The 25,860-nt window shown below is 46.6% G+C and overlaps 1 protein-coding gene across 2 annotated transcripts in view; it reads right to left on the bottom strand.

The window, feature by feature from the left end:
- Nucleotides 1–25,860, bottom strand: part of LOC144796227 (aldo-keto reductase family 1 member C1-like) — a 243,658-nt gene that overhangs the window by 159,008 nt on the left and 58,790 nt on the right. For both annotated transcript variants that reach the window (XM_078668205.1, XM_078668204.1), the window contains exons 3-4: nt 9,066–9,233; nt 8,834–8,950 (exon numbers count right to left, since the gene is read on the bottom strand). In XM_078668205.1, coding sequence (XP_078524331.1) covers nt 8,834–8,950; nt 9,066–9,233 — 285 coding nt within the window. The remainder of the gene's footprint in view (nt 1–8,833; nt 8,951–9,065; nt 9,234–25,860) is intronic.

Genomic DNA, 25,860 nt, shown 5'->3' with positions numbered 1-25,860 from the left:
CAATGGAGATTGAAATCTCCGAGGAATATTTGGATATTTCGATGATCTGAATGTGTGGTCAAAATATCCATGAATTGCTCGATGAAGGTGAGGTTATCGCCTGGTGGGTGGTAAAAAGTGTGCAATGAGCAAATTGGTATATTGTTACTAGCGATGTCTAAGCAAAGATATTCACAAGAGGAAAGATCTAGTGACGGTGAGCATTTCACTGAGAGGTTGTTCCGGTAGAATTGCTCGATGAAGGGGAGGTTATCGCCTGGTGGGTGGTAAAAAGTGTGCAATGAGCAAATTGGTATATTGTTACTAGCGATATCTAAGCAAAGATATTCACAAGAAGAAAGATCCAGTGAGGGTGAGCGTTTCACCGTGAGGTTGTTCTGGTAGATGCATGCAATACCGCCACCTGTTCTAATAGGTCTGTCTAGTCTAGTGATGTCGTATTTAGGGGGGACCAGTATGTCCAGGATCGGGTTGAACGATTCATTTAGCCATGTTTCGGTAAGGATTAGTAGGTCAGGTTTGTGAGTGAGAATAAGATCAGCAATGTCAGCAGCATGTGCTGAGGCTGAGGCTGATCTGCAGTTTAGTAAAATGCATTTGAGACACTGCTTAGAGGTCGTAGGAGGTGCCAGTGTTAATGGAACTTGCATAAGATTCTACAGGATTATACCTCTGGTGTAGGGGGTCTATGTGTACTGAGATGTATGGTTTCGATTAGAGATGATAGTTTCGGCTTGTTCGGGACAACTGTGGACTGGTTGGGTTGAGGGGGTGGATCGTAGGAGAGGAAGAGGGAGTGTATATCCTTGGCGGTAAGGTATTCTTCCTGCGGATCGGACAAGATGTGGAATTGCAGTTAGGAACTCTTCTCCATCTTAGGGGGGCTGATGAGGGGAAAGACGTGGCGACTGGTACTGGGGAGTGGGGCTGTGGCTGTGGGGGAAACTATTCTTATCACCCGTGTGACGTCTGTTTATGGGTTGCGGCCTAATTATTTTGCCCAATTTATTGTTGCCCAATAAACCCAATAAACAGATTAAACAGTGACCCAAGAGCCATTAGTTCTATCTGCTGTAGAGCCAAGCACAACCAGGACTGTGTCCCATTAACATTCCCATTTATTTGCAACTGAATGCAGGTCTTCAAATATGCAACATACTATAATCTACTCTGCACCCACACTGATAGCCAGCACTGTGTTCTCAAACATGTATCAAGAAGCACCTCAGCATCCTGCAGGTTCCATAGCATGTCTCCTGGTACTTTAGTCTTAAGCAAGTGTCTAGTACCTTTCCTTTTCGATGATCATGAAACTACGTCATTGTTCTGTGCATCAACAACACATACTTTTAACAATCTGGTTAGCTATGTAACAATGTTGTGTCTTTGTGCGGAAGTGCTGGATGCACACCAAAAGCAAGTGGTGCAATTAAGTAATTTAAGTTGAGATTCTGCGTGCGACCAGGGTATCGCTGACTGATCACCAGCGTAATGAAAATTAACTGAAGAAGCGTTATCCCACCAGGTAATGGCCCCCGGTTGCACAGCCAAACTCCCGAAAGGATTGATCCAATATTATTCAACAGATAAACAATAAGTCAAGGGTAAACAGTGTTTATTCTATACCATCATTGAAATGAAGTTCACATTTTTCCAAAAAATAGTGTCATTATGGACATGGACATGGATCAAGTTGCACAACCCCAATGCATTTTGGGCAGGACGCTTCGTCAGGGGAAGTTAGATCTAAAAAATGAAACAGAAAACCATGGATGTAACATAGGCTCACAGAGACATCATTGGGTTAGTGGTGAAATATAAAGTCAGTTTGTAATGAAGTGAGTAGTCAACCAATACTGTGCGCTTAATCCAGGTGGAGAAAAGGAAAGATGCTAAGGATTTGACCCAATGTGAAGTAAACAATAGTGAACATTTTAACCGCAGTGCACAGTGGCAACACCAAGGATCATGCTGGGGTAAAATCATTGTGAAGATTAAGGCGGTGATCTGGAAATCAAAAATGGCTAAGTAAAAAACGGAATGATAATGTGTGCAGCATTTAAACACTACCGTACACGGCATAGGAAACCTTAACGGGCATGGAAATGTTTTGGTTTTGACATTTTCACATCAAAGCCTCAAATTCAAGAAAACTATCTTAAAGCATTGGTCGATGTTACAGCTAGAGCCTGACTTCAAAGGGATTTTCATTGGTCCACCTCTGTTTGCACATGAACGCAGCAGGGATATTAGCGATTTGCTTTTCCAAACCTACATTGAACTACACCACTATGCACTATCAAGGCACTATCCCTTGTCTCAACTGTAACAACTGTAATCATAAAAGGTACCTATGTTACACATCCACGTAAATCAAGCTCAAAGTGACAGCTACGTGCAACACTAAAAATGTGGGGGCAGATTTATGATGACTGGCGCATCCCTGGGGATGCGCCAGTCATCCTGCGCCGCTGCTCTGCCACCCATGGTGCGCCGCATTTATAATGCGGTGCACCATGGGGCAAAATCAGCACAGATGCGTGACGCATCTGTGCCGTAAAGGTGGCGCATTGCTGGAGCTGCGTCGCAAGCGCGACGCAGCTCCAGCAAGGCTCGGGGGTGCCCCATCTCCACAATGCTGCGTCAAGACCTACGCCTGCTTCAAGCAGGCGCAGGGTTTTGACGCAGCATTGTCCTGAAAGTGACTGAATGAAATCTCATAGATTTTACTCAGCCACTTTTAGGAGGCGTTCCTGCGCAGGAACGCCCCCCCCCCTGCGCCGGAACGCCTCCTTAAGGCGCAGGGCTTTACAACGTGACGCATCTCCTAGATGCGTCACGTTGTAAATAGGGCGCATTGTTTGCGCCGCCGTTGCGTCAAATAAAGTGACGCACCGGCGGCGCAAGGCCTTCATAAATCTGCCCCGTGGTGTACCTATTGAAATGTCCAAGTGAACGCAAGAAAAAAAACACAGACTGAATGAGCACAAGAGTAACATCAGAACCATGAACCAGAAATCAGTCATTGTTACGCACTTCCTGTAGTCCAAGCACAACTCCGTTACCTGGTACTAGGGACTGTTAACGTCTGCGAAGGCCGCGACAATCACAAACATTTACTTATCATCTTTCCTTTTCTCCACCTGGATTAAGCGCACAGTATTGGTTGACCACACACCTCATTACCAACTTAATTTATATATTTCACCACTAACCCCATGATCAGTGGCAGTTCGTCCCTTAGGGCGTTTGGGCCTTGTCCCCCTGATATATTTTAGCCCCTGTGTCCCCCAGTTAAATTCAAGTAAAAGTCCTAAACATTTCAAAACGTGTTAGACATTTCTGCTGCGTGCCGGTTTCGGTTTCAGACATGAGGAGGCCTTTCCCTTAAGAATCCTCCAGTGCAGGCCTGAGGGGGTGGCGCATGTTATTGACAGACAGGACACACTGTCAGAGTCAGAGGGGCCGAAATGCTCATGTCGGGTAAGGACAGCTGGCTCTCTTCGGCCAGCCCAACATGCTCACTAGAGTCTTCTCCCTGCAGTATACTGGAGCCCGGGGTGACTAATAGTCGCAGTCCCGGGGCTCAGTAATGAGCGTTGCAGTTCCCTGCCCCAGCCAATCAAGGCGCTGCTGTGACAGCAGAGCCAGCGTCGGGATTGGCTGCAGCCTTGTATGCCTGATGCTGGGCGGTGGCAGTGGCAGCATGCACTGGGGGCTGAGCTTCGTCTCCTCGCCCTTCTCGTGCCTGCTGGATCTGAACAGGAGCCCAGAACCAGAGCCCACTTGCTGAGCTGGTGCGGATGTGCGGCAGAGAGCAGTACGCCGCCTCTTTCTTCCAAGGGGACATCAAGATCGTCACCTTTGCTCCTCCCCAGCACAGGATCCCTGTAGGCGGCAGCACCAGTACTAGGCAGCACCATGTTAGGGCTGGGCTCCAACTCCTGGTGAAAGTGATAGAAAACCCTCTACCTGACCCGGGGGGCTCTCAGAACTGGGTGCATCGCTGTCGGCCTCCGCATACCTTCTTCACGAGCTGTAAGAGGTGGGCGCATGGACACTGGGTAGTGGTAGTGGTAGGGTGGGAGAAAAGGTGGGCTGCGGTGTGGGAGCGTGAAAGGCAGACTGTCCTTTCAGCAACCCCACCATTCTTACAGGCCCGGGCTGTGTTTTCACTAACGTGTGTGGAGCCTGGGCTCTTGATTGTGGAGGATTTGTGCTTTTGTGATGTCCGAGAATTGTTTTAGGAAGGGACCACGGTACTGCCTCTGAATACACGCTTTAATCTACCATCTCGTAATACACACCGTGACGTCTGCTACAAATCTAAACAAGCATTGGCATAGCCAATAGGTCTCACTTTTGGGACCTTAAAAGTATTTAGTTATGCAGCACCATATCCTTGGTGCAACAACATCAACTGCTGCATGGGTAAACACTTATAAAGTCCCAAAGGGGAGACCTATTGGCTATGCCAGAGACAGAGAGAGCTCTTGCATAAGACTTTAGTCTTTGAGGTTACACAAATCTTTGTTGCACATGTTCAACCTATAGGACTAATTTTTGGCAAGTACCAAGATCCCCAAGAGGGAGCCTGCCTCTGCAGGAAACTAAACTGGCACTGACCACTTACTTCCCGTCTTAAAAGGCAAAGAAATTCCAACATCGTCTTTCACCCCCTAAGGTCTCTAGCATATTGGACAAGTGAACTGTGACCAGCGGAAATAGAGAAAGGACATTTGTTGGCATAAGACATAAAAATCAAAAGTATTATGAAAGTAGTACTCCTGATCCTAGAATACTGTGCACCTGATGCCACCTACAATATTCAGCCTCGGATGACCTTAATGGTACCTTTGTTTTTAAGGTGTGGGTACCAACAGAAGACAGTAGTGTAAGCAGATTGGTCGTTTACAGCTGTTGAGAAACGATAGAAGTATATTTACTGTTTAAACCAAAATATTAGCGTTTAATTCATCTGTCTCATATATAGTATTACACTGGCTAAAGTATATTTGCATGCAGCAGAGCTCCAAACTGTTGCTGATTAGCCGTTTATTGATACTTGTTCATTTTCCTGGTTCGTACACCACTCAAAAGACACCACAATACCTTCAAGCACAGATGCTATGTTTAGGAAGTGCAAGCGACATTACCATATCTCTTCACTCGTCAAAGCTGTAGATTTAATGCCATAACACTTGATCTTAGCTTATAACAATTTAATGGTAGCCTAACTTCATTTCCCTTTTATATTAGGTGGCTAGGAGGGAAGGCTAGCCTTAATTATTTTATGACATGGATGCATTCACTTTTTCCACCGACAGCTTGCACATTTTTCCAACCCTGACGTGGTAAGCTTTGTGGTAAACTGAACTGGGTTGCCCCTCTCATGCCAGGCTATGAATCTTGAACTTCTGACTTCAGCAGGTTCTTCTGGTGTTAACACGAGTCATTACTGAATATATTGATCAGTGACGGGGATTCTGCCCTGCAGTGGCTAAGGGAAAGTCATCCTGCGAGAACTCAATCTGCAGAATTTAGTTCATGTTGTGTTCCCCTGGAGGCGCAATAGGTGAATTGAGAAGAAAGCGCTTGCATCTAATGTTTTCTTTAAGAGGAAGCAGAACAGTTCACAACATGAAATGATTTAAAACAGAAGTGTGAATTTATTTTTTTAACAATGTTACACGAGTAGGTCAAAGTGCTAGGTTGGATAAGCACCAGTATCATCTTTGTGATCTAGAGTCAACAACTGCAACACCCTATATCAGACAACTGGATGGTACTGGGCATTTGGGTAGTACAGTGGAAGGGCGAATTGGATAAGTGACCCAAACCAGACTTAATTTGGGCCGGTTCTTGTAGTGGCGCGCATTGGTCGAGACCTATTTTCCAACATGAGACTGAAGGCATGAGATTAAAGTGGAAGCACTGGACACATCGGACAACGGTGGCAAACTGAAAGAAGATGAAAAGGGACCTTTAAAAGTGAAGTTAAGGAGATGGTTAGGGAGAAAGTTTGGGGGTCATTTTTACACTAAATTTGTGGAAGTTGCTCCCCCAATGAACATAAGTAGATGGGGGCTGGTCTATCCTAACTCATGCGGAGCGGTGGCTCTGTGACAACCAAAACTCATCACCGCTAGAACAACTGTCCACCTGGCAGTGGAAAACTCGTACCGACAACACTCTGGGCAGAAGTTCGAGCCTGGTTTGGGGTCTGAAGTTGGTACCAGACGACCAGTCCAAGCGAGACCGTGGCGAACCATGTGAAGGAGATACGATCGAGGTTTTTCATTGCGGGACCGGAACCACTGTATCCTGGATACCGCCCTGTAACAAAGACCTTCTACCTGTTAAATATCATGCTCAACATACGAAGAAATACTCCAACCTGAGACCTTATACCCAACAGTTGCGAATCAATGAAAGGTTACCAAACTGAATAATCTAATTTTACTTTTCAAGCCCTGAAGAAGTCCCTGGATGGGACGAAACGCGTTGGCGGTTCCAAAAGTGATGCTTTCAAAAGATTTTAAAGAATGAAAAATAAAGAATAAATTGAAATTGAACATCGACTTGTCTATGGAACTAGACCTTTTTTGAACTGTCTGTTGAGACTATTATAATTTGTGTTTAAAGTGTACTGGGCTACTATTTGTGAATAATTTGATGAATGCTAGGTTCTTTGAACCAGCTTCTAACTTAAGGGAGTATAGGGAATTGTGCTTCCATCCCGTTGTTTGCACCTCTTTCCTTGCCAATATTGATAGGGACTTTTAGACTAGTGCCGGCAAATTATGCTTTAATTCCCATTTCTTTGCCCAAGCGAGAGCTGCAGTAGTTCTCCTGAGCTCTGCAACACTTAAATACCAGCAAAGGACGGGGGAGGGCCTAGGCCCAGACGAGAAGAATCCGCGATGTTGGCAGCAGCAGGAGGCGGGTCGCTGAAGATGATGATAGTGACTCCTAATCAGGCCGAGTGGCTAAAGGCAGTGGATCGCACTAACAAAGTCGTATTTTAGAGACTGGGCCCATTTCAAAAAGGGTATACTCACCAGCAGCACTCCCTTTACTCTGGTCATCAAGGGTTTTCCGGACCTTGACACCCAAAGGCTGAAACAGACGATGCAACACAGTAATACTTTATTGCAAGTCTAAGTATGCAGACATAGAGTCAGCGCTTCTGTAACTACGTCACTCGAACTCATCAACTCAATCGCCAAATACTACGCGCTCTCTGGTGAGCCATTGCCAATGAATAATAGAGAAGCTCATCTAGCCAATCCAACGACAAGGTTCACCCACCAATCCAAAGTGATCGTACTTTACCACGACATAAGGAATATGTTTTTAACTCCCTGATTGGTTGTTAGCAACCGAGTGAAACAGTCTTGGGTAGTTCTTCGTGTGCAGTGGAAATGTGGTTATTTCAGAAGTGTAAAGTGTTTTTGTGTACGCACAGGTAACTCTGTGAGCTGTCTTGGTCCAAGGTGAATCAAGATGATTTTCTGGCACACACTTCTCCAAAAATCTTATAGAGTTATTCAGAACCCCACACCCAAAGAATACTTCAGAGAGAAAGGGGTTCACATAATTGAACAAGCGCACGCGCCTCGCAGCAGGGGGCCTGCGCGATTCACTTGCGGCGAGGGAGCGGCTTGCACGGTGATAATTGCTGTCATATGCCAGCCGCTTGATTCTGTGAGGAGATCGCCAAACGTGCACGCGTTGCAATAGAAAGCAATGCAATGCGTGCACGTTTTTGGGAGAAAAGCTCATCGATGGCATGAGGTCCTCTCCTATGCAGCGAATGTGCGCTGCGTAGGTGAGACCTATGATGACATTTATTTATTTTTATTTATTCAAGAGGTTTTATATAGCGCTGGCCAGGCCTGAGGGTATTGGAGAGCTTTACAGCAGATTAGGGGAGAAATCACATAAAAGAGGCAAAGGTAAGCATGAATGTTCAAAAGGCCCAGTGTGCGTCATTGAGGTCCTGAGGTAGTCTTGATGCGTGCACAAAGTCTTGGGCTAAACCTCCCTCCGAGAGGAGGTGAACGAGGAGGGGGATAGGGAGCGGGGATGAGGTAGGTAGAGGTGGAACATTGACAAGGGTCTGCAAAGTGAGGAAGAGGTAAGTTGTGGTGGAACATTGCCTTATGGCTGCAGAGTGCAGGCTTGTGCGTTTCGGCGGCGGTTCTCAGTTCGGGAAGGCACGGTTGAGGTAAAGGGCCTTTAGGAGTCTTTTGAATTTTATAAAGGAATGGATAGTCCTGATATCGACTGGGATGGAGTTCCAGGTTTGGGTCCGTTTCCAGTGAAGGATCGTGACGCAGTTTTTTGTTTGCGTGTTTTCAAAGGGATGACACTATTTTTGGGGAAAATTTGCACTTAATTTCTAATATGGGGTAGAATAAACACTATTTATCCTTGACTTATTGTTTATCTGTTGAATATTATTGGATCAATCCCTTTTGGGAGCTTGGCTATGCAACAGGGGGACCTTACCCGTGGGATAACGCTTCTTCAGTTACCATGTTGTGTCTTATCATTTCTGAAAATATATCTATCTATGTGTTACTACTCTACCCATTAGTTGATTGATCACTTCATACTTCAATGCACTTATCTATACAGTTCTCTACTGTTTGATTAAACAATATATCCACTGTATGCTCTTTAATCAGCCCACCTGTCCATTTTTCATCATCTTTTTATCTGTCTAACACTCCACTTACTAAATTAGCCTACAATCTAAATACTTAACTGATTCAAGTATGTTGTTCATTACAAAATTCTGTCTATTGCTACTTCTTGTGAAGCTTACCGGAAAGCTCATGGGATAATGAATGATGAACAGATCCATATAGTCCAGTTGAAGATCCTTTAGTGATTTCTCTAGGCACAGACGGACCATCTCTGGGGAGTTATTATTTGGCGAGAGCTGTAGCAATAAAACCACTAAATAAGTCAGTTGTACATTAATACATTTTATTAATAGGCACAACATTTTCTAACAGGAAAATCTCATCTGGATGTTTATTTTTCTCAAACATTACCTTTCCAGTGTTGAATATCTCTTCTCTCGTCACCACGCCTTTTGCAATCATTTCACGAATGGCTTCGCCAACCTCCACCTCATTTTGGTACAAGTGGGCTGAATCAATATGGTGGTAGCCAAGCTCGATGGCCAATTTCGTAGCATCCTTGGCTTGACTTTTCGGCACCTAAAGCATCAGTCAACAATGAAGTTGAGGTTGTGAGATTGTGTCTCATTCAATGAAAGTCAAAGAGTACATAGGTGTGTGTATGAAACCCACCAAAATGGGTATTACCAGACGGACAATTATTTAAGAAAATTTTCACATTTTCTTAACCTTCCTATATTGATTTTTTAATAAAGGGTGACTGTTGGATACCTTCAGGTGTAGGATAGCATACCTGTAAAGAGTGTTATAGACATACCCAGAATTCTGAGGACTCAACTACTGAACGGGGAATGGGCTCTGACGATGCTAGACAGCACAGCAGAAGTAACAATAGCTCGCCAGAACCTGATGGAATTTCTGGTGATAGCAGAGATGAATGAGCACATCACGGTGGAAACACCTGATACGAGGGCAAGTATCCCACATAGGTTACATGAAATAACACTCCAAATGGAAGAGGAAAAACCCAGAAAAGTTAAAGGTCTCTTGTGGGAGAACTTGACTTATGGCTATGACATCCTTTTAGCTGAAAAAGATTGGGTGCCTGAAATTGTTATGGATTGCCCAAAAGGAGAAACAGTAATTTTACCAGCTTTTTCTGACCACGTTCCAATTGACTTAAAACACACATATGCGCTGGAGTGGACGGTAGCCCTTGCTCCAGGACTTTATCCCAACCATGTTGGGTGGGGTGCTGAGTCACCACACCATGTGATCCCAGTAAAAACGACTCCATTTCCACAGAGACAGTACCCAATTAAACAAGAAGTGAAAAAGCAAGTCAGGGAGATCTTAGATCAACTTGAATATCAGGGTCTAATAGGACCATACACCTCTGCAATGAATAATTCTTTAATTCCCATAATGAAACCTGACAATTCATACCATCTAGTTTTAGACTACAGACATCTGAACTCATGCACAAAAACATTTGCAGTACAGAATGCACACAGTGCCGCATTCATGAATACATTGTGCAGAAAAATACAAAACAACCCTAGGGGCCAGATGTAGGAAGGCTATTACCGGTCGGTAACGGACGAAATCGGCCGTTACCGACCGGTAATAGACTTTTCCAATGTAGGAGGCACATTTACCGATTCTGTAAATAACGAATCAGTATTTACTGATTCGGTATTTACCGAATCATCATTTACCGAATCGGTAAATGAAATGTAGGAAGCACTTCAAAGAGTGCTTCTGGGCATTAAGGATTCGTTATTTACCACCAACAATTAGTTGGTGGTAAATAACAAATTCCCATGTAAATGCAAATCTGTGCATTTAAACCTGTGCCATGTGACAGACATACATGCCCTTAGGGCATGTATGTGTGCCACATGTGCACACAAGCACTAATCAGGGGTGCAACAGGGTGTCAAAGTGACACCCTGCCGCCCTTGACTTTATCCCAATCTTACCGAATCGGTACTTACCGATTCGGTAAATACCGAATCTTAACGATTCGGTATTTTTTACCAAAAAATTATCTACATAGCATTTCAGTGTTTTCGAATCGGTAAATGTCAATTACCTACATCTAGCCCTAGATATCTAAATGGATTCTTCTGCCAAAATATGGTGCCTGAAAGCAGGTATTTAACAGCATTCTCAGCGCTAGGTTACTAGTGTAAATTTTGTCAACTTCCCCAAGGGTATAAGAATAGTCCTGGGTTGTTAAGCACTAGGGTAACAGAATTACTTCAGAATTTGGATGAAAGTCATATGTATATGATATTTATCTGACGGATGACGATTTACAGGATCACTTGACCAGGGTGAGCACAATAATTTTGAGGATTTGTCTCTGAGGGCTACAAAATCAAAATAGTCCACCTCAATGTCCTAGTTTGCGCTTTCATATGAAGGGAAAAGCCTGGCAGCAAACTTTTAGAAAAGTGTGGGCTGCTCCAACCTCCTAAATATTTGAAAAACTTACAATCCATAGTGGGATTTTTTAATTTTGGCAGAACATACATTTTAGATTACACAGAATGAGTAAAACCTTTATACGACTTAATAAGATCTGATTTTTCATTTAGGCATCGGACACAGTAACACACAGATGTCCTTTGTTCCCTACAAGCTGACATGATAGCTTCTAACCATCTGCAGACAAGAGTATAGTACGCAATCTGGTGATCGCGTTATAGAGGGTCAATCTGGGTACACTTACCTAGCCTTCAATGAAGGCAAAACAGTACCCGTAGCTTACAAATCACATTTGTACACAAATGCTGAAATGTGCTTTGCTTATACAGAGAAAATACCGACAGCAGTTCAGACCACTGTAGTAAGAGAAAGAGCACTGGCTCAGGGTAAATGAACAATTGTTGTAACTCCATGACCAGCCGTTGAGGCTGCTACAAAGGCAAGTGTTCCTAATGCTAAAGCCTTACATCCATGATGGATACAATGGGCTAATTCTCTCACTGCCACAGATGTAGAATACAGATATGACCCAAGACTAAAAACACAAGCATTCCTGCAATATGAACAAGAATATCCTCTACCAAATGAAATATTGCCTCTAGCTCTGTATGAATACATTATTTACACTGACGGATCTGCTCACCTAGTCATAGGGAGTAAACAGCAATACAGCGCCGCATGTGCAATTGTAAAAGGTCGTTTGTGGGATGGCAAGTTCCATCCCAGCGATACGAAGACACAGTCTCTAGGAGATTACACGGCTCAGCTGGCAGAACTAAAAGCCCTATCACTGGCACTAATCAATACTGATCGGAAATTCCCCACACTGATTGTGTGCAATTCTTTTAATTGTGTCCAGTCATACAACGAATATCTTCACTACTGGGGTCAGAATGGGTCTAAAGATTCAAAAGGTGGTACAACTAAATGCTTTGGGAACAGGTAGCTGAGTTGAAACACGAACTACCAAGAGCTCATGTGATACATGCGCAGAGTGATCAACGTGATGGCGTTCACGTTGAAGGGAATTAATTGGCTGATGAAGCCGCAAAGGGGGCAGTAAGAACTGCTTCCGTAGCTGCAATCACTTGTTCAAAAACGAGAATACACGGACAGATAATGGTAGCTGTCATTGCTTCACGCAAAAACAGCAAAGCTTAACCACAATTGCGGCGAGCCAGGCTGCTTGAAGCTCACTCGGCGCTAGCTTCTCTCGTGTTCATGTTTATTTTGTATTTCGCTATGGTGTGATTTAAGACACTTAATGTGATTTTTAAAATTGTTTTTACGCTACTCACTTGCTGCTTTCCTTGCTCCTGACCCCGTTCCGCCACGGCTGGGTGCCGATCGAGCGGAGGGTCTCCTTGCGAGCAACACGCCCTACACCACTTCCTGCCTGCCACGATTTCCACGCAGGTCAGCGCGCTAGTTGTTCCTTCCCCTGGGCTATTTAAATGGTGACTTGGCAGAAACGCAGCGGACGAGGGCAGCGGGCGCGCTGACTCCGCGCCGAAGTCGCGCCAAAGTTAAGCCCGTCTGCGCCCATCCTTCTCCCCTCGGAGACTTGGCTCACGGATGACTCTACACCCGATATCCTCGCTGCTGTTCCCACCGGCTACTATATTCTAAAATCCAATAGGGCTGTCGGAAGAGCAGGAGGGGGGGTTGCAGCCATTATCCGCTCTCAGTATAACTTTACTACCCTCGAAAGTCCTACCCTCCCTAAAACTGACATTCTCACTTTGAAATGTACTTCCTCTAAGTCCACTTTTGTTTGTGTTCTTGTTTATAGACCTCCTGACCACATGCCCCTCTTCTCCCAGCAGTTTGGCAATTTTGTTTCCCGGCTTACCATTAATTCCGCCAAAATTCTTATCATTGGCGATTTCAATTATTGGCCTTCTGACTCCCGTGAAAGCGCTCCTTCCGAAGATTTCACGGATCTCCTACTTGGTCTGAACTGTAATCAGCATATTACAGTAGCCACCCATAGTAGGGGCAATACCCTCGATCAAGTTTGGACAGCCAATTTAGACATTTACCTTCCTTTAGTGTATCCCTGCCCTTGGTCCGATCACTTTTTTATTTCCTTCTCCCTTAATTTCATCCCGCCTTCTCACCCCCCTCTTATTACCAACTTCATCGCACGCAACTGGAAGCGAGCCAACCTTGAGGTATTTCAGTCTATTCTAGCTACGACAGCCCCTAGCGACCTGGCTTCGACATCTGCTCAGGCTGCTGCCCTTGAGCAGTGGCTGGTACATGCTAGCGATATAGTGGCCCCGTTAAGAACAATTAAAATCAAACGTCCTCTCGATGCTCAGCGGTGGTTCACTGATCAACTGAAATTGGACAAACTTGCCCTCCGTCAAGCTGAGCGCCGTTGGAGGCGCAACTATGACCCTTCATTAAAAACTGCATATGTTGACCTATTAAAACAATACAAGAAATCTATCCTACTGGCAAAATCCTCTTACTTCTCTCAGAAAATCCTGGATTCTGCCTCCAAGACTAAGGACATATTCTCAATTGTGGAGGAACTCACTTTGCCAGACCGTATTACTGTCCAACCTCAACCCACACAAGCCCTCTGTGATTCCCTCAATTCATTCTTTATTGACAAAATTACCACCATTAAAAACAATATTCCTCTTCCTTCTTCTCCCACTCCTTCTTCTCTACCCCCTATGAATTCCTGTCGCTTTGATGTCTTCCCTCCCATTTCTCCGACCGATTTTATTTCCCTACTACACTCGGTGTGCTCGGGTTCCCCTAATGAATACTGTCACCCTCAAATCCTTAAAGCCGCTTTCTTGGCCTGCCCTGACCCCCCGTTGGAACTTCTTAACAACTCGCTCGCTACAGGCACAGTCCCGGATTTGTTTAAACAAGCAGTTGTAGTTCCTATACTCAAAAAGCCTGGTGCTGATCCCTCTGTCCTGAGTAACTATCGGCCGATCTCCCTTCTCCCCTACTTGGGGAAAATACTGGAGACCTATGTCACTCGCTGCCTCAGCGCTTTCATTGAAGGATCTTCCTTCTTGGACAACCAGCAAGCTGGCTTTAGACCAGCGCATTCTACCGAATCTGTCATCGTGGCCGTAATGGATGTGCTGAGGCAAGGCGCCGATAAGAACACTGCCCAGGCACTTGTTCTATTAGATCTGTCAGCCGCTTTTGACACGGTCGATCATGCTATCTTGATCGACCGTGTCAATATTGCGGGTATTCAGGGCAGGGCCCTGACCTGGATCAGGTCTTTTTTGCACCAGCGCTCCCAGTCAGTTCACCTGTCCACTTTCTTTGCCCCCTACTCCTCTCTTTCTTGTGGTGTTCCTCAAGGTTCTGCTCTTTCGCCTCTTTTATTTAATCTTTATATGCAACTTCTTACAGTTTCTCTCCGTCACACCCCGGCTACCATTTTTAATTATTTAACAACAAGGGGTGGTGATGGACAGAGTTTCTGAATTAAGCAGAATACTCTCACCCAGTCAAGAGATCAGGGCTAGATCCAACACCGTTTTTTAGCTCACTGCACCATCCCAGTTCAGAACCTGGCTATATGCAAATTAGTCTGTTCCTGTCCCAGTGCATGATGGGAACAGGGCAAACCAAACTACCAAGCCAATTCTTACACTGGGAAGGAAACAAGCTTCCGGGGACTGGTTTCTGGCATATCAGCCGTCGTCGGCCCGGCGTGCTTGAATCCTGATGGTGCAATGAGCAAGGGACTCACATCTGAGTATACCCTTCCACGCTTAGGGTGGACAAAATATTTAACAACAAGGGGTGGTGATGGACAGAGTTTCTGAATTAAGCAGAATACTCTCACCCAGTCAAGAGATCAGGGCTAGATCCAACACCGTTTTTTAGCTCACTGCACCATCCCAGTTCAGAACCTGGCTATATGCAAATTAGTCTGTTCCTGTCCCAGTGCATGATGGGAACAGGGCAAACCAAACTACCAAGCCAATTCTTACACTGGGAAGGAAACAAGCTTCCGGGGACCGGTTTCTGGCACTCCCTTTTCTGAATCGTTTTTGGCCACTATAGGTGTGGCAGGGTATACTCAGACATGAGTCCCTTGCTCACTGCTCCATCAGGATTCAAGCAAGCCGGGCCGACGAGGCTGAAATGCCAGAAACCGGTCCCCGGTAGCTTGTCTCCTTTCTGGTGAAGAATTGGCTTGGTAGTTTGGTCTGCCCTGTTCCCATGATGCACTGGGCCAGGGACAGACTAATTTGCATATAGCCAGGTTCTGAGCTGGGATGGGGCAGTGAGCTAAATAACGGTGATGGATCAAGCCCTGATCTTTGGACTGGGTAAGAGTGGTCTGCTTAATTCAGACACTCTGTTCATCACCACCCCCTTTTCTGAATCGTTTTTGGCCACTATAGGTGTGGCAGGGTATACTCAGACATGAGTCCCTTGCTCACTGCTCCATCAGGATTCAAGCAAGCCGGGCCGACGAGGCTGAAATGCCAGAAACCGGTCCCCGGTAGCTTGTCTCCTTTCTGGTGAAGAATTGGCTTGGTAGTTTGGTCTGCCCTGTTCCCATGATGCACTGGGCCAGGGACAGACTAATTTGCATATAGCCAGGTTCTGAGCTGGGATGGGGCAGTGAGCTAAATAACGGTGATGGATCAAGCCCTGATCTTTGGACTGGGTAAGAGTGGTCTGCTTAATTCAGACACTCTGTTCATCACCACCCCCTTTTCTGAATCGTTTTTGGCCACTATAGGTGTGGCAGGGTATACTCAGACATGAGTCCCTTGCTCACTGCTCCATCAGGATTCAAGCAAGCCGCGCCGACGAGGCTGAAATGCCAGAAACCGGTCCCCGGTAGCTTGTCTCCTTTCTGGTGAAGAATTGGCTTGGTAGTTTGGCCTGCCCTGTTCCCATGATGCACTGGGCCAGGGACAGACTAATTTGCATTTAGCCAGGTTCTGAGCTGGGATGGGGCAGTGAGCTAAATAACGGTGATGGATCAAGCCCTGATCTTTGGACTGGGTAAGAGTGGTCTGCTTAATTCAGACACTCTGTTCATCACCACCCCCTTTTCTGAACCATTTTTAATTACGCAGATGATTTACAGTTGATTTTCCCCGTTGATCCCTCCCCTTCCTCTTGTGCCAATTTTCAGTCCACCATGCTTGCTATCTCTGAGTGGATGCATTTTAGTCAGTTGAAGCTCAAACCCAACAAGACGGAGTTAGTATTGATAGGAGGGTCAGCTAACCCTTGGAATTCTAGCTTCTGGCCCCCCTCCCTCGGACCTCCGCCTTCTCCTGTCAACTCGGTGAAAAGCATGGGTGTAATTATACCTAGTGATTTGTCCATGAGGCCACAAATCAATGCTGTTACATCTTCCTGCTTTTTCCATCTACGCAGGATTTGCAAAATTCGTAGGTTCTTGACTACTGAAGCCCTCATACTTGTCATTATGGCTCTTGTCATCTCCCGTATTGACTACGCTAACTCCCTCTATGTTGGGATACCTGCCTCCCATCTTCACCGGCTGCAGCTGGTACAAAATCGGGCGGCCAGACTGGTCTTCCATCAGCCCAAACACCAATACGTCTCTCCCCTGCTGAGGAGACTGCACTGGCTGCCAGTGGTCTCCCGCTGCATGTTTAAATTGGGCTGCACTGTCTTTAAGGCTCTCACTGGCTCTGCCCCTGTTTTCATCACTTCCAGCCTAAAGCGTTACACCCCCTCAAGAGATCTCCGCTCCACTGCCCATAACTTACTAATCGCCCCTAGGTATAAACGCAAAAAGCATGGTGGTCTGTTCTTTTCTTTCTTGGCTCCCTCACTGTGGAATTCCCTCCCGATTTCACTCCGACTTTGCCCCAATTATACCTGTTTCCGTAAACTACTTAAAACCCACCTTTTTCAATTAGCCTATGCGTAAATCCTGCTGTTCTGTCTCCCTGCTATTTGTCTGTGAGCGCCATGAAACCGTTTGGTGACCGTGCGCGGTATAAAAGATTTTAACATAACATAACATAACAAAAGATTTTCCACTCAAATACTCCTACAAGTTAGATGCAAACAACACTTCGTATGCTCAGATTCCTGGAGTGGGGGATAGAGTAATAGCAAACATGGATCGCAGATTGGGATTAATTCTAACTGCACACGAGGGTCTTGGTTCTGCACATGCACGAATTACCGCATCAGTTTCATTTTCGAAACACTGCTATTGGTGGCCAGGATTAACAAAACAGATGAAGAATTTTGTCTTGAAATGCGACATCTGTCAGCAGATGAAGTGTTCCACCGTAGCACGCCCAGCGCAGACACCTTTACTAGCGTGTGTCCATCTGGACCACTGCAGCCCCCTACACTTGGATTTGGCTTACAAGTATATCTGGGTGGCAGTGGATTCATGCTCAAGATTCATATGAGTATGGCCTCAGCGCTCGGCTGATGCACGAACTGTTATAAAAGATTTGCTAGTCTTTATAGGTACATATGCAGTTGTCACATTACATTCTGACCGCGGCCCTGCGTTCAGCTCTAGGGCTTTCAAGGAAGCCATGGAAGGTTTGTGTGTAGCATTGCAGTACTCCTCTCCGTACCATCCCGTGGGAAATTCGGTCGGTAGCCAAAAGCAAGGATTTGAACACGCCATTGCTTCCAACACCTTCGCACATCAATTTTACATCACGTGGAGAGGATACATTAGATAACATCAGACAGTACAATATTTCAGATCCCAATTGGAAGGGATGGTTAGTTTGGCCCACAGAGACAAATAGATGTCAATCATGATACAGGGGTACAACCAAAGGGTTTAGTATCCATAGGTCAGATCCATGATATGTACAAAGAGAACATTCGGGGGTAGTGACATCATACAGTGTTGAGAAGTTGTGCCTCGATTGGCTAAAAACCTCCACACTGTCTCAGGTGAAACAGCACTTATCCTTACTTTCTGGTGAGGTGGATATAAGGGATTTTTTACTAGGTCCCCAAAAGCCACGTCAGAAACGTTTCTATTATGCTGTCTTTAATGTACTCTGGAAAATCTCTCAACAAGAAGCCGCAGAGAGACTCTGTGAGATAGATCGAGTTAACCTAGAAAAGGCATTAGCTGTAGTTGACAATAGTATGACTAAATTAACATCCAGGATTTATTCACTAGGCAACATTGCATCTTCTGCTATTGATATACTAGAACAGGACTTGTCGATACTACAACACGGACAATCTCAACTACATTCTATTATGTCATTAGGCTGAATGCGGCAATCATTGCGCGCTGGTTATGTGCCTTGGCGATTTATCAATAGTACGTCTCTGTTAGGGTATACACCCGTTACAACGGATCTTTTACTCCGCAGACCCATTACAACGCGACCATTACTCCGCATACCATTACAACGCATTGCGCTGGGGGGCGCTCTAGGATAGGTAATAAGTATAATTTACTATCCAACACCTTCCCTAGGGTCCACGGGGACTGGAGTTAGAATAGTAAATTATACTTACCACTATCCAGCGCCCCAAGGCGCTATGCGTTGTAACGGTATGCGGTGTAAAAGTCGCGTTGTAATGGTCTGCGGAGTAAAAGTATGCGTTATAACGTCATACATCCCTCTGTTAGACCTGGTATCATTGGCGTGAGTCTCCCTTCCATTTTTTACTGATTGCCTCCTCTGTTTTTGATCTGTTTTGCTGGTTAGAGGATTTGGGCACTGTGCCACTGCTATTCAGTGCCATAGTGCAAGTGCTCCCTATGTTAAAGTGATGTATTGATTAGGGACTCCATGATTGGGTTATTTGATTTACTTGTCAGACCCTAGTACAGTGCACCATGTGGGCTTGTAAATCAAATGCTGCTGGTGGGCTTGCAGCGCTGGTTGTGCCACCCACAGAAGCAGCCCGTAAAGTGTGTCTCAGGCCTGCCATTGCAGGGCCTGTGTGCAGTCTGTGACTGCCATGTCCACTTGGCAAGTGCACCCACGTGCTAGTCCATAAACCTTCCCTTTTCTTCATATCAGACACCCCTATGGTAGGCCCAAGGCAGGGTGCATTGTAAGGATAAGGTAGGACATGCCCTGGTGTGTGTGGTATGTCCTAATAGTGACTTATAGCCATTATCGGTTTTCACTATTGCAAGGCTATCTGTTCCCCATAGGCCAGAATGGGCAGTTTGATTATTACATCTTATAATCCTAACTGACTCAGGGAACTAGGTAGAAATTCAAGTTTAGTATGCCTGAACTCAGAATGATAAAATACATCTTTTAGTGAAGTTGGTTTTAACATTCTGTGTTTGAAAATACCCCTTTTAGAAAGTAGGTATTTTCTTGCCTAACTATCCAAGCCTGCCTCTGCTAGGTTGTGTATTCCTTGTCTGGAGATTGAGTGACATGGGCTGGGGGATTCCAGGAGACAGGGTGAGTCAGTACAGGGCTGAATAGAGAGATATGCATGTAGATGGGTGGGAGGAGTTGCACCTGGGACCTGAATAGGGCTGTGCCTTCCCTCCACAATGCTGGCTCCACCTCCTGTGGTGTGTCTGATGTCCCTGGCCTACACTGTGAAAGGAAATAAGGAGTCTTGTCAACAAAGTGCTTCAAGAATGACCAGAACTGGTTTGGACTAGGTAAAGGCCTGCTGCCTTCAGAGGACAAAGGATTTTGCAGTATTAATATGGGGGCCCAGACCCCAAGACTTTAGATCACTTCTGGGAACAAGACTAAATGTTTGCCAAGGAGAAGAACCAAGGAAGCCGCAGGAGTTTAGACTGTCCCTCTGCCATTGTGCTGTTTACTGGGTTGGCCTGCAGTGGTTTCTTTATTGCCAAGGAAAGGAGAAGGGACTTTTAAAGAACTTTCATCATCTTGCAGAATATTTCCCCAAGGGCTTGAACTTGTGCTTACTTCCTGCTGAAGGGACGAACGACTTCACCACCAGCTCCCCTCTGAATTTCCTTGCTGAAAATTCTGTCTGTAGAAGCCAGCGTGTCGCTGGGAGCTGGAAGCGCAATGCATCGAGAAGAATTGTGTCGCAGTCGCAGCTGTTGCCGTCGCATCACCGGAGAAGCGTGTCGCCGCCGCCGAAGTTGCCGCCGCATCACTAGAGAAGCGTGACTTCGTCAAAGCTATTACCCGACACATCACAGGAGAAGCGTGTCGCTGCCGCATCACGGGAGAAGCATGTTGCCGGGTCTGTCACGGCTCCAAAGCTACAGAGTTTGCCGCGCGGCCACCGGGCGTTCACGCATCGTCTTCACGTTGTCGCATCAAGGGCGCCATCTTATCGCATCGCACCGGATTGTCGCATCGAGGTGCCATCTTGTCGCATCACAACCGGAAAGCATCACGAGAATCTACGCATCACCTCTTCTCCGGTAAAGATCAAGACGCATCCCCTACTCTGAGCAAGCATTGAGGCGCAACACATCTTCTCCCCCGAAGCAAGGAACCGACGCATCTCCCTTCCTGCAAACCTTTTGTTTGTTTTGCGAAAGGCATCCAGGAACTTTTGTGAGAACTTTGTCGCATCTATCATCAAATTGAACTAAGTAACTTCTACCATCTTTAAGCCTATTTTAAGTGCAGTATTGTGTATTTTTGTCGTTGGTGGTCTTGTGTTAAGTCTATATAAAGAATACCTATTTTTATAAAACCAGCGTTGTGTCCAGCTGTAGTGTTTTCACTGTATTACTGTGTGTATTCACAAATGCTTAACACACTGCCTCTGAGATAAGCCTGTCTGCTCGTGGCAAGCTACCAAAGGGTTAGCAGGGGTTATCCAGTAGTGTAATCTCCTTTCCCTGACTTAAATGCAAGGGTCCCTATTTGGTCAAAGGCTTATACCATTGCCAACTAGAGACCCCCAGTTATAAGATTGGTGGTCAGCGGTGAGGATTTGGACCTGCATTTGTGACTCATATACAGTAATTGGTGTACACTACTAGTGAGTGCAGACCAAACGCGACCACATACTTTTTTTTGGTATCATTTTTTTTCCTTGGACTGTTATTTTTCCTGAGAACTGACAATTCTTACTGCCTTGAGTAGACCAGCATCTGTTGCATCTATGGATCTAGATTTTGAGGAAGAGAGGTTAGGAACCTACACTTTGAAGCACCTCAAGCATCTCTGCAAGAAATTGAATGTTGCTACACCAGGCAATTCTAAAAAGGATGTTTCCCAAATGGCGCAGAGGGCCTGGGTAGAATCAAGAAATGCCCCTGATCTGTTGGTGGAGCCAGCTGGGCATGCAAATGGGCAGCTGAATGGGAAAGTGTTTCCAGCCAGAGGAGGGGTACCATTCCCACCTGGCAGTAGTACCTCTTCCAAAATCCTGTCCCCCAGGGAGCTGGAAGACAGGGAGAGAAATAGGGCACACAAGCTGGAGATGGCTAAGCTTAAGATGGAGGGTCAGAGGGAATTAGATAATAACTGATTGTCCTTGGAGAGAGAGAGAATGAGAATGGAACATGAGAGGATGTTGAGGGAGCTAGAGATCAAGGCAAAGAGTTTAGAGATCAATCCCTCTGGTGGCAGCGCACCATCTGTGCCTTCAGAAGGCAAGGTATATATCCCCAAGGATGTCATCAAAGATTTTCAAAAGCATGAAGATATTGGGCAGTGGTTTGCAGCCTATGAGATAGCAATGTTGGCCCACCGGGTCCCTGAGATGGATTGGGGAGCGGGGTTGTGGGGCTGCTTTGTGAGTGAGGGGAGGGTTACATTGTTAGACCTACCCAGTGAACATAGGATGTCTTATGCCCACATGAAGTAAGCCCTGTTGACAAGGTATGGTTTGACCCCAGAACTCTATAGACAGAGGTTCAGAAATTGTAAGAAGTTGGAGGGAACCACTTGGGTAGAATATGTATCTTTCTTTTGCAGAGCTACAGATGGTTGGGTGAAGGGTAGCAAAGCTGATACTTTTGAAGCGCTCTATGATTTGGTTGCAAGGGAGCACTTGTCTGCAAACTATTTTCCAGAGCTACGCCAGCACCTTACTGATAGCAAGTTAACTAACCCTAGGAAGCTTGCTGAGGAGGCGGACCGCTGGGTCAGTATCAGGGTCCACAAGTGTCATGTGGGAGAATCAGCCAAAGGTGGGCAGGGTCCCCGGCAGATGAGTGGGGGGGACAAGCCTAAACAGAGGGAGTTCCATAAAGGGCCCCAAAGTTATTCCCAAGGGAACCACGGAAAAGGTTACTAGCCTCCCCCTGAGAAAAAGTCAGAGCCCCCAACAGGTAAACCTGTTCACAGAGGCCTTGCTACTTGCTTTCAGTGTAAGCAAGTGGGACACCATTGGTATGATCCCCGGTGTCCTCAAAAGGGTCAGTATGTGCCACCCCATGTACCACCCTGTAAGATGGCCAGTGTAGCCCTGGGTGGGGAGGAGATGGGTGCCCAAGGTGGGTGGGGTCCCGCAGAAATGTTCCTTGTCTCATTAGGAGACTTTGAGATGGTCCCTAAAACTCAGCTGCCTGATAACCCTAAAAAGTACAGGCAGTGGGTGACCACCAATGGCCATATAGTGAAGGCTCTAAGGGACATCGGGGCTAGTGTGACAGCTGTCAATTGCCGGTTGGTGTCCAAGTAGCTGGTTATCCCTCATGCATTCTTCCCTGTAGTTGCAGTAGACAACTCACAGAGCCAGTGTGAAGTTGCTTAAGTTCCCTTTGACTGGGGGGGGTCTCAGGTACTCTTCAAGTAGCTGTGAGGCCAGCCATGCCTGTGGATTGTCCGTTAGTCAATGATTTAGAGAACTTCCCATGGGCTAAGGTTGAGAAGAAGGCTCATTTAGAGATGTTGGATCTGCCTGAATGGGTCTGTGTGACCACTCGGTCTAAGGGATCCTGGCGCCTGAAAGTATGGCCCAGGAACCTGCCTTAAAGAGAAGAGGTAGGGGGCGTGGGAAACCAGCACCCATTGTTCCCACGGTCCAGGATGAGGTAGATCTTGAGGGGGATGCCCTGGAACCTACAGGGGAACAAATTGCTAAACTGGGGGACCTACCGGAGCTGACCCATTGGCAGCAGGAAGGAGGACACTCCAGGGAGGAATTTTGTGCAGATCGGAAGAAGTGCCCTCCTCTTGTGGGTTTGCGGGAACAGACCACAAACCAGGCAGCAGGTGGTCAGTCTGGACCACATTGGATCTACTGGGAGAACCACCTCCTGTATAGCAAGCCTAAGGTTGCTGAGTCTGGGTCAGCCAGGGTGCTGTTGGTACCCAGGTGCTTCAGAGCCTTCCTACTGGGGTTGGCTCATGATGTGCCTTTAGCTGGACATCTGGGACAGGACAAGACCTTTGAAAGGCTTATCACCCACTTTTATTGGCCCCAGATGCGGAAGAGTACAGATACTCATTGTAAAACTTGTCAAACTTGCCAGGTAAGTGGGAAAAGTTGAAGGAAGCACAAGGCTCCTCTCCAACCTTTCCCTGTAGTCAGTACCCCCTTTCAACGGGTGAGCATTGACATTGTGGGGCCACTGGACCCCAAGACAGCCATGGGCAACAGGGTTATCCTGGTATTGGTAGACCATGCTACCCGGTATATGGAAGTCATCCCGCTCAGGACAGTGACGGCCCCCATGGTGGGATGTGCACTGATAGGGATTTTCTTCATTGTTGGGTTTCCCCAGAGAGGTGGTGTCTGACAGAGGTACCAACTTCATTTCCAGTTATATGAAGTCCCTGTGGAAGGAGTGTGGTGTTACATACAAGTTCACCACTCCTTACCACACCCAAGGTAATGGGCTGGTTGAGAGATTCAACCGAACCCTCAAAGGCATAATTATAAGTCTTGAGGAACCTATGAGGCATACGTGGGACGTCCTCTTACCATGGAAACTGTCTCCAGCTTAATGCCACTAAAACGGAGGTAATGGTCGTCGGGAAGGGAGTGGAGCTTTGGGGCGATCAGTGGTGGCCTTCTGAGTTGGGCCCTACTCCGACCCCGGTGTCGGAGGTGAAAAATCTAGGGGTCTGGTTGGACGCTGGTCTCACCTTTGCAGGGCATACCAAAAAAACTGCAGCCTGTTGTTTTGGACTGTTACGAAGTTTAAGACCAGTTCTTAAATTCTTCGATGCCCCAACCAGACAGCTTGTTGTCCAGGCAACCATCATCTCTCGCCTGGACTACGCTAGCTCTCTTCTGGCTGGGGCCAACCAGGCTGAGTTAACTCGCTTGCAGCGGGTTCAAAACGCCGCGGCGAGAGCCATTGTTGGCCTACCTAAATTCTGCCCGGTGGCTAATGTCCTCCGCTCCCTACATTGGCTCCCTGTTAGGAAGCGTATTCTTTTTAAGGTCCTTTGTCTGACCTTTAAAATCCTGAGAGGTATAGGCCCTGAGATCTTGTCCAACTGTATCTCCTTTTACGTCCCCACCCGTAACCTTCGGTCCCAAGGTCTGGCCCTTGCTGTTGTTCCCAGATTCAGGCTCAGCAGGATGGGGGGTCGTTCTTTTAAGGTGAGAGCTGCACTACTTTGGAACACCCTCCCAGTTGAAATCCGTCTGCTCGAGGACCTGTTGTCTTTTCGAAGAGCCATTAAAACATTTCTGTTCTAGTTATCACTTTTAGGTCCTATTTTATCCTGTTGTGTTATGTTTCTCCTTGTCTCTGCGCCGGGACGCTCCTTCGCTGGAGTCGCTGTGCGCATAATAAATTAATATAACATAACATATAACATGCCTTCTTTTTGCTTACCGTGAGGTGCCACAAAAGTCCCTAGCGTTCAGCCCCTTTGAACTGTTGTATGGACACCCGGTAAGAGGACCTTTCAGTCTGGTCAAGGAAGGCTGTGAGCAATCTCCCAGGAAACCTCCCCAGAATGTATTTAGTTACATGCTGGCCTTCAGGAACCAGACTTGGAGATTCGGACAGCACGCTCAGGCAAATCAGAAAGCCAGCCTGGAGGACATGAAGCAGTAGTACGATCAGAATGCCACTCTGATTGAGCTTCAACCTGGACAGAAAGTTTGGGTTGTGGCCCATGTAGAGCCTTGCGCGCTCCAGGACAGGTGGACCGGACCATTTAAGGTGGTGGAGCGCAAGAGTGATGTCACCTATTTGGTGAACTTGCGGTCTCCTAGGAACCCTTTGCGGGTTGTGCATGTTAACCGCCTGAAGCTCCACTTAGAAACGTCCGAAGTGGACATGCTCCTAGCGACAGATGATGGAATGGAGGAGAAGACCGAGCCTCTTCCTGACCTCCTATCTGCAACAGAGCAAGATGGGTCAGTGGATGGTGGTAGCCACTCTGCCACACTGACCCCTGGTGGGCACTACCAATTCCAGGTTATGCACTTTGGGATGAAGAATGCCCCTGCCATCTTTCAGAGGTTGGTCAACCAGGTGTTGGCTGGACTGGAAGATTTCAGTGCCGCCTACTTGGATGACATTGCAGTTTTCAGCGCCAGTTGGGAAGAACATCTGCGCCACCTCTGGGAGGTGTTGATGGCACTGCGCAAGGCAGGCCTCACGATCAAGGCAAGAAAGTGCCAGATCGGGCAGGGTTCCGTGGAGTACTTGGGGCACCAGGTAGGGAATGGCCAGGTGGCGCCCCTACAACCCAAGATTGATACGATCCTGGCATGGGAACCCCCAAAGACTCAGACAAGGGTGAGAGCCTTTTTTAGGACTCACAGGGTACTACAGGAGGTTTGTCAAGGGTTATGGCAACATTGTTGCACCCTTGACTGAGCTGACTTCCAGGAAGCAGCCCAA

The sequence above is a fragment of the Lissotriton helveticus genome, chromosome 1_1 (genome assembly GCF_964261635.1).
Source record: "Lissotriton helveticus chromosome 1_1, aLisHel1.1, whole genome shotgun sequence".
NCBI classification, from domain to species: domain Eukaryota; kingdom Metazoa; phylum Chordata; class Amphibia; order Caudata; family Salamandridae; genus Lissotriton; species Lissotriton helveticus.
The sequence above is the reverse complement of the archived record's forward strand: the minus strand, read 5'-3'. Positions and strand labels throughout refer to the sequence as shown.